General features: G+C 58.4%; 2 protein-coding genes across 2 annotated transcripts in view; both read left to right on the top strand.

Annotated features, from left to right (window-relative positions):
* Positions 1 to 5,898, top strand: part of RAB40B (RAB40B, member RAS oncogene family) — a 12,484-nt gene extending 6,586 nt beyond the window's left edge. Inside the window, 7 exon segments of the mRNA XM_014531249.1 lie at positions 174 to 236; positions 1,192 to 1,252; positions 2,350 to 2,410; positions 3,119 to 3,196; positions 3,905 to 4,127; positions 5,082 to 5,324; positions 5,327 to 5,898. Of these exon segments, the coding sequence (XP_014386735.1) occupies positions 174 to 236; positions 1,192 to 1,252; positions 2,350 to 2,410; positions 3,119 to 3,196; positions 3,905 to 4,127; positions 5,082 to 5,324; positions 5,327 to 5,535 (938 nt within the window). The 3' untranslated portion in view covers positions 5,536 to 5,898.
* WDR45B (WD repeat domain 45B) overlaps positions 1 to 9,193 on the top strand; it is a 36,569-nt gene that overhangs the window by 12,850 nt on the left and 14,526 nt on the right. The window contains exons 2-3 of the mRNA XM_014531257.1: positions 1,493 to 1,501; positions 8,603 to 8,612. The gene's annotated coding sequence lies outside the window, so the exon portion shown is untranslated. The remainder of the gene's footprint in view (positions 1 to 1,492; positions 1,502 to 8,602; positions 8,613 to 9,193) is intronic.

Raw genomic sequence — 9,193 nt, 5'->3', positions numbered from 1 at the left:
AACATTCTAGATCTTTCCAGGGAGCACAGGTCAAGCCCTTGAAAATGACCCCGTTTCTCCTATTGCAATTTGGAGGAGCCCTTCACCCACAGCAGGATCCCTCCAGGGCCAGGCCCTCTCTCCCTCTCTGGCTGCCTCCCTTCAGCACTCACCCCCAGACTCGAAATTCTAAGGCAGCAGCTTTATTTGCGCAAACATTCAAAGTGGGGGAGTCTTCACAGCCGGCTCCTCAGGGTGTGAGTGCTTTGGGGACGGGTGCTGAGCCCGTCAGCGAGGCAAGGCCAGCACCACAAAGCCTCTGCGCTTGCTGAGCAGCGGGTCCTGTTTGGGGAAGGGCTCTCCTTGCTCCCTGGTCGCCCACCAGGGCGCGTTCTCGTCCACAGATGGGGAGATTCCTCTGTGCACACAGGAGGGAGGTTCTCAACGAGCAGGAACTGGGCTTCTGGCTGAATGGGGAGGAGTTCTCCTTCTCGGAAATGATTATTGTGGGGTTTTTTCTTCTGATCTTAGAAGAAATACATGCTCATTGAAGAAAACAGAGAAAGTTTCTTTTTTAAGTAAAAACTATCCAAATTCTGCAACCCAGAGACTTCCATGCGCGCGCGCGCGCACACACACGTCTGTGCTTGCAGAGCTGCGATAGTGTTTCCTATCTGATTTCACATTCTCCATAGTTTTTTTTTTTTTAAATATATTTCTTTATTGATTTCAGAGAGGAAGGGAGAAGGAGAGAGAGCTAGAAACATCAATGATGAGAGAGAGTCATTGATCGGCTGCCTCCTGCACACCCTCTACTGAGGATCGAGCCCGCAACCCCGGCATGTGCCCTTGACCGGGATCGAACCTGGGACCCTTCAGTCCCCAGGCTGACGCTCTATCCACTGAGCCAAGCCGGCTAGGGCTCCATAGTTTTACTTTACATCCTCAGTGTGATAATTTGAGGGAAACCATCTCAGTCTTTTAGCCCCTTGGGTGAGAGGAGGGGGCGCGGATGGGCAGGGGTGCGGGGGAGAGGGCCGAGCCATCCGGGGAGACCCACCAGCAGGGTCCAGCCCCCCAGCATCTGCACGGAGAGAGGGTGAGAGTCCTGTCTCCCCAGCATGAGAGTGAGGCCCCCACGCCCTGTGGTGGAGGATAACTGTGGGGACGCTGCAGCCAGCTCCCACTGAAGCCGCCCACCCTCTTCCACAGGCATCGACTACAAGACCACCACCATCCTGCTGGACGGGCGGCGGGTGAAGCTGCAGCTCTGGTGAGTCTGGCGCCTGCCTGGACCCTGAGCAGGCCTGGCCCTCAGCGCTCGGCCTGCACCTGGGGAAGGTCCTCTCCCTTCCCGCCCGGCCCAGGGCTCTGAAGGAGGGGCTGACCCCTTGTCTGGGCCCGAAGCTTTGACCCTGGTCCAGGGGAGGGGAGCCCTGGGCCTTGCGGGCCCTGCTGTCTGCCAGGAATCTGTGGCCCAAACCTCCCCGGGGCTCAGAAGGCCTCATAGCAGCGGCTCCAAGTTTTCTTCTGAATGTCCCCCACCTTACCGCCATCAAACAGGCCCTCGGCTCCCAGTCCTGTTTCTGGTTTGAGTGGTCCCTCCATGCCTCCCCCCAAGGCTCCAGGGGACCCTGGAGTCATCCTGGACACCCACGCGGGAGCTCCCCACCCCCGGCAGGGCACAGGCGGCCAGGGGAACTGTCCACACGTTCTGGCCGTTCTGGCCGAGGCAGGAACCATGATGGCCCTGCAGGCCCCAGGGCAGAGCTGGGCGTCGGTCCCTCAGGGTCGCTCTCCTTGCCCACAGACCTTCTAGCAGCCCCGCCTGTGGGCAAGGCCTGAGCGCCTGAGGCTCTGCTGGGGCTGATGGGGGTTCTGATGATTGGCTGCTCCCAGCCTCTGGCCTCTCAGAGCCCAGCCGGCCCTGCTCCCCTGAGTCTGGGGGAAGGTCACCTGTGGGTCCGACTTTATATGATTGACTCAGAGTTAGTGAAGCCAAGGGATCCCGCCAAATACTTCGACCTGCACCCCCCCACCCCATGAGACTCACATCCCTCACAACACAGCTTTATCTCCAGATTCCACGTCATTTTAGAAGCTTACATTAGATTTATTTAAATGTCAGAATTAGGGTGTTGAAACCTGTCACTAATTTTTCTAGTTTGACTTACAGAATGACAACTAGAAAAGAGCATAAGCCCAGGACATTCCGATGTCCAGGTCCCTCCAGGGGACGAGGTGACCGTTCGTTGGGGTCTCGGACGTTCAGTGGCACGGCCACCGGCTGATGAGGGTCCCAAGTTCGGTGCCGCCTGGTCAGGAAGCAGCAGCAATGCCTCACCTGTCCCCAACACCTTTTCCTTCCAGGGACACGTCCGGGCAGGGGAGATTCTGTACCATCTTCCGCTCCTACTCGCGGGGCGCACAGGTAACCCCTGAGCGGGAGGTCGCGCTGACATGCGGGACGCCCTTTCATGTTGAGCTCTCTGTGTACACTGAGGCCTGAGTCTATGGAGGGTTTGGTGGCTCACAAGCCTTTGTTGGCGCCAGGGCTGTACGTGCGCACGTGCGTGTGTGCATTGTTCTATGCATGTGTGTGTTCATGCACATGTGTGAGGCTGTCTATACATGCACAGGCGTATTCATGTTGCATACCTGTGTTTGCACGCATGTGTGTTGTACATGTGTGTGCTGGTACACACACTGCATGCAGGAGAGCTGTGTGTGTGCACATGCATGCCTGTACATGTGCACACCTGTGTTGGTGTAAATGTCCATGTGTGTGCATGGCTGTGCATGTGCATGTGTGTGCACCTGTGTTAATGGTCCTGTGTGTGTCTGTCCTCCTGAGCGGGTGAGGCCCGGGCTCCCCACCCTGTGTCCCTGGAGCAGCTTGTGGACGTGGGGAATTGAGTTCTAGTCCCCAGCCCACCTGATGTTTGAGGGCTCAGCAATGAGCTTGTGAAATAGTGGAAATAATCACATAACTGCTACATCTGATGGATAAATCCAAACAAGCCTGTGTTAGAACAAGCATGATGGGTAGTGGCTGTTGTGAGTGTTACTGTGTGGCCCTCACTCGGCCGTGCAGCCCGGAGCTGTGCCTGCGGTGAGGTCAGCCGGTGCCTCTCCCCAGGGGGTGATCCTGGTCTACGACATCGCAAACCGCTGGTCCTTCGACGGCATCCACCGCTGGATTAAGGAGATCGATGAGGTGTGCCTCCCTGTGGGCGCGAGGGTGTCGGGCTGAGGACGGGGCGTGTGGGCCAGGGCACCAGGCTTCAGCCCCAGGGAGGATGTGTCACCTCCCAGCACAGGAGCCGCCCTGATGCAAGAACCGGCAAGCTCCGGAGTCTGGGCCCTGCACGTGGTCTGGTGGGTTCACGGGCAGTGACCAGGCTGCTGCCTGCTGGCACCCTGACCAGTCCACTGCCCCTGGGGACATGGAGTGGCGGGGCCACACCCACTGTCTTAGTTTCCTGCTGCTGCTCTAACAGACCTTAAACCAGGTGGCTTAAAGCTGCACATTTGTTTTCTCACATTTGGAAGCCAGAAGTCCAAGAGGAAGGTGTGGGCAGGGCTGCGCTCCCTCCTAAAGCCCCGGAGGAGGCTCCTGTCTGTCTCTTCCCACTTCTGTGGCTGCCGGCAGCCCCGGGCGCTCCTGGGCCTGGAGAGGCATTCCTGTCTCCACCCTGTGGTCACCAGCCTTCTTCCCCGTGTCCTCTCCTCTCACAAGGACACCGGTGATTGGGTTCAGGGCTCACCCCAACGACCTCATCTACTAATTACATCCTCACACGTTCTGAAGTTCTGGGTCCGTCTAAACTGGGGGGCATGCCATCTAGTACCCAGCACACCTACAGTGCCAACAGCAAAAGCTCGCACAAGTACCCACTTCCCTTGCCTTCCTTTCGCCCTCTAGCACGCTCCCGGGGTCCCTAAGATCCTGGTGGGAAACCGCCTGCACCTGGCCTTCAAGCGGCAGGTCCCCACGGAGCAGGCCCAGGCCTACGCAGAGCGCCTGGGCGTCACCTTCTTCGAGGTCAGCCCTCTGTGCAACTTCAACATCACCGAGTCCTTCACGGAGCTGGCCAGGATTGTGCTGCTGCGGCACGGGATGGACCGGCTCTGGCGGCCGAGCAAGGGTAGGCGCTGAGCTGTCCCACAGCCCAGGGCGCTGTTCACCCTCCCAGGGCCTGCCTCGGGCCGCCATTTCCATTCCCAGGGCACAACTGTGCTGACTTAGAGGGAAATCATGGTTACAGCTCTATCGTGGCCACACGGGAGGCTGCTGAAATCTGTACGTAGGCAGAGGCGGACGCATTTATTATAAGGTGGCCGCAGGCGTCCACGCTGAGAGGGGGTTGTGCCTGAGCAGGACCCCCAGTCTGTGAAGAGGGACCCCCTAGGGCAGCACTGTGGCTTCCACGTGACCTTCGACCTTCCTGCAGATGGCTTTGGGAAGAGCTTATCACATTAGGAATAATTCCCTTTCCACTTTGTTTATAAAGAGAGGAACTTGAGAAACAGAAGTGTGTAGGGTTTTTTTTTTAAATATATATTTTTATTAATTTCAGACAGGAAGGGAGAGGGAGAGCGGGATAGAAACATCAGGGATGAGAGAGAATCATTGATGGGCTGCCTCCTGCACGCCCCACACTGGGGATCGAGCCCACAACACGGGTATGTGCCCTGACCGGGGATCAAACCGTGACCTCCTGGTTCATAGGTTGATGCTCAACCACTGAGCCACACCAGCTAGGCAAGGGTCTTTTTAATAGAATGTAACTGGCAGTGGGATGTATATTAAAATTCCTGAGGAGACCTCCTGGGACATCATCCCTCCCCTTCACCTCTCAGACCTGGGGGAGAGATGGTGGCCTCTCGGGTTTTGGGGGACAAGCTGAGTTTAGGTGACGAAAGCAGATGGCTCTCTCCGAGTCCTGCTGGAGGCGGCACATGGGCACATGGGGAGCGTCAGCCCTGGCTTTCCTGGCCCGTCCGCCCCAGGTCCTGGGAAAGGTGGTGGGTCGGTGGGCCGGGCTGCCCTGAGGCCGGCGGCAGGGACCGCCTGAGCGTGGCTTCTCTTCCTTCCCAAGTGCTGAGCCTGCAGGACCTGTGCTGCCGGGCGGTGGTGTCCTGCACCCCCGTGCACCTGGTGGACAAGCTCCCGCTCCCCCTGGCCTTGCGAAGCCGCCTCAAGTCCTTCTCCATGGCCAACGGCCTGAACGCCAGGATGATGCACGGCCGCTCCTACTCCGTCACCGTCACCGCCAGCTCGGCGCACAAGAGGAGCAGCCTCCACAAAGGCAAGGCCGCCCGGCCGCCCCAGAGCCCCCCCCAGCGCTGCGCCAGGAGCAGCTGCAAAGTCTCCTAGGAGGCGGGAGCGGGCGCACACCGCAGACTCCGTCCCACGGGAGCCGGGGGGCCACGCCAGGGCCGAGAAGCACCGGCCAGCCCTCACGGCGACCACGCCGCTCCGAGCAACGAGGACCCACACCACGGTTTGACGTTGGTGTTTCCACGTGGATGTGCATGAAGCTCTTGTGTTAGACGTGTGTTCATAAAGGGGAGATGGGTACTCTGCTTGCCTCTTACTACCCTGCAGTTCGAATGTTATTGATGCCACAGTCGCGGTGCAGACGTTTCCCTTAGCACAGCTGCTCTGGTGAGAATGGTGATGTGCGTGTCTGCGTGTCAGTCCAGGGGACCCCGGCAGCGACGCCAGGGAACGTAGAGTCGACGCGAGGAGCGAGGCCTTTTTGTAAACCTCCTTAACTAATTTATAAACGCTGCGGACGCATCTGGGATTATGGAAAGCTGATCCGTCCCGCTTCTGTACAAAATGGGTTTGATAAAGTTTTTGCTATGTTATTTACTACGTTTTGGGATTAATAAGTGATGTATATGCACATTTTTTCTGTCAATCTACATTTTTTTTTTGTATAAAACGTTCCACAGGTTATGAAGCAGAGAAAAGAAAATGCCAAAGATACCTCTGGTTGTGTCGAACCCAGAGCAGCTACAGCAGAGTTGGGTGGGCAAGGCGCCCATCGGAGAGCGTCTCGGGCGGGAAAAGGCGGGCACGGGCGCGGGAAGAAGCAGTAGCAGGTTAGCAGGTTTGCCTGCTCTCTCGTCGCCAGGTCTGACTGTGTATTTACAGCCCTTTACTTCCTGCTTCACCGCCTGGTTCAGGCGCCAGTTCCCGGAGTCCGTGCAGGTATGCGGCGTTGGCAACAGGGCTCCGCTCCTGAACTGCGACATCTACTGAAAAAGATTCCTTTTCCTGAAAAGAAATGTAGAGGCAGAAAGAGGGGAGCACAGTTGGCCTTGAACGATGTGGGGTTGGGGCGCCGACTCCCACGCAGGTGAAACCCATGTGTAACCACAGGGGGCCCTCTGCATGCGCGACCCTCCAATGACACTGCTTGACCTCCCCGGGCCCCTTGGAAACGGCCTGTGATCGGGCGGTTCCAACCATATTCTTCAAGGGCCTCGTGGGACGGAGGGCGCCGTCTGGTAAGATGCCGGGAGGTGCCCTTCCGATTACTGTGACACAAGGACGCGGCCGACTTTGCAAAGGGCCTCTCGTTCCTGGCAGGACCTGTGAGCTGTGGCCCTGCAGCAGCCGGAGGTTAGAAGGAAGGATTAAAAAAATAACACGAGTTGAGATGTCCTCCGTTTCTATAAATGGTTAATAGAGTTTTAGAAATTCAAGGAGCCCTAGAACTGGGGGCAACCTTTACTCAGAGATGGTGAAACCGAGGCCCAGAGAGGAGAAACGAGATGGGCACGGAAGGTCGGAAGCCAGCCATGACGAGGACAGTGTCCACAGGGGAGCAGGCAAGTGGACAGCAGCAGGTCAACCCTGAGGGAGCCGCTGGCCTGGGAGGACACGCCGCTGGGCATTGGACGGAGAGAGGGAAGGGCTGCCACGCTGGCCGGGAAGCTGGGGCGGCTGAGGTGGGGCCACTCCTCCCTTCGTTTGCAGCCAGGAGAGGCCAGGAGGGGTCCAAGCGGAATGAAAACACCTCAGCACCTCCTCTCCCCTTCGAAGAACGCACTTCTCAAGACCCCACAGGGGAGCGAAGGTGCGGGGCCCACAGATGGTGGCAGCTCCGGGGGATGGGTCCCCTGGCCCTGAGGTTAAACGGGGACAAAGTCTTCTTCCCCTTCCACTTCCTTGTTGTTTTCCGATGACACGTGTGTCCTAGAAGGACTATGACAAGTTCCTGTGGCCTCTGGGACAGGAGCTCTCTCGGAGCGCACGGTTCCAAGGCCTCAGCCCTCTGCAGGTTAGGCTCCAGGTGGCCGCCAGGAGATGAAAGAGGCAGCAGCCCCCCCTCACCCCCGACCCTCACCCCCCACTCCCACGCCTGGATTTCAGACACTGGCCTCCTGAGTTGTGAGAGGACAGAGTTCCGTGTGGCAATTCCTTACGGCAGCCCCAGGACACTCACATAGCACGGAAATGGGTGACGTCCCAGGAGGAAGTGTCTCAAACCCAAGTGGCACCTGGGTGAAACAGCAGGAGCCCCGACACAGGATGAACTGCGTGGAAGTGTGCGTGTTTCGGTGGCGAATATGCAGAAAATGTAATTGAGATGTAACTGAACCTTGAAGCAAACTGTGCCCCAACCTTGTCATTTGTCTTTCTCTCCGTGGCCCTTGCTGCTGGCGAAACCCACCCAGACCGTGAACACGCGCCGAGTCACGTCCCAGGTGTGTGTGACTCTCTTCTCAAGCGTGGAGATTCAAAACGTGTGCGCACCCTGATGTCCTCATTGCCCCGTGAAAACACCCGCCTTGCGGAGTCATCTCCTAGACCAGGAGCTCACAGCACTGAGGCATCTTCCGGGCAAACATTGAATCTGTGGGGGAGTCAGTCACAGGCTTGGTGATGTTTGTTTTGCCAAAAAGACGGAGGTAGAGATGCTTCCGTTTGCTGGAGGACGGCTTCGTCAAAGTGAATGTGAGGAGAAACGGAAGCTGCGTGTGTTGGGGGGAACTGGGCAGAGGGGCCTCAGCCCCTTCCAGGCAAGGGTGGCGGGGGTCCCTGGGTCACTCTTCACAATGTGGGTGTTCTTGGCACTTCCCTTCCCCCGGTCCCAGCCTCCACTGGGGTGTTCTCAGGATGCTGAGCTTTTTAAATACATTTTTATTGATTTCAGAGAGGAAGGGAGAGAGAGATAGAAACATCCATGATGAGACTCATTGATCGGCTGCCTCCTGCACGCCCCAGACCGCAACCAGGGCATACGGCCTGATGGGGAATCGAACCGTGACCTCCCAGTTCATAGGTCGACGCTCAACCACTGAGCCACGCCAGCCGGCCCGTGCCTTCTTTCTTTAGAGCTTTGGATTCTCGTACACTTCGCTTCTCTAAAATGCTGGTCACAGTTTTGGCTTTTGATACTGCTGCCCCTCCCCTGCCTCAGTGTAGAACTCAAGAGCAGGCTGCCGCTTCTTCTCTCTACTTTCGCGGTGATGACCCCGGGCATGGAGGCCTCGGGGTCTCAGTGGATAGAACGACTGAGGCAGAAAGGAAGGCTCCAAAGCCCACCTGCCCCAAAGCAGCTGCTGTTGCTCCAGCCTCAGCCCTCCTGGCTCAGGGGCCCAGCCAGGACCACCCGGAACTGACTCACTGCAGCGAGGGAGACCCCATCTGTTGGGGGGGGGGGGGGGGGGGGGGGGTGGCATCTCCGAGGAGGGTGCTGGCAGGACCTGGAGGGCGTTTGCTGTGTGGGTGGAGGGTGCTGGCTGCTCCACTGCCGACTCCACTGCCCTGGCCTCGCACACAGTATCTTTCATCCTGTTTTCCTTTTAACTCTTGAAGAGCCCCATCATAGACACGGACGCCCCCAGGAGTGTCCGACGGGATGCCGTGTGCCGTTTCTTTCTGTGGCCCGAGAGTGCCCCCCAGAGGTGGGAATGGGCCTCCCTGCTCCTGGGGAAGGGGGTCAGGTGAGGACGAGGGGGTCCCAGTGGGGGTGTGATTTCGGGGGGGACCTGGGCCTTGCCTGCTCAGGAGGGCGAGGGGCACGGCTGCCGCTGGGAACCTCCCTTCTCTCCCCTCCCCTCTGGGAGTCAGCTGCCTCAGGGTCTCCGCTCACCTGGCAGGCAGGCGGTCCTCCACCTGTCAGGCCAGGCCACGCCTCCTCTCCGTCCAGACCCCGCCCATAAGACCTGGTCCCGCCCCCTGGACGTGGCC

The sequence above is a fragment of the Myotis brandtii genome, unplaced genomic scaffold, assembly GCF_000412655.1.
Source record: "Myotis brandtii unplaced genomic scaffold, ASM41265v1 scaffold797, whole genome shotgun sequence".
Classification (NCBI taxonomy): domain Eukaryota; kingdom Metazoa; phylum Chordata; class Mammalia; order Chiroptera; family Vespertilionidae; genus Myotis; species Myotis brandtii.
Note: the sequence above shows the minus strand (reverse complement) of the source record. Positions and strands in the feature narration are given on the sequence as shown.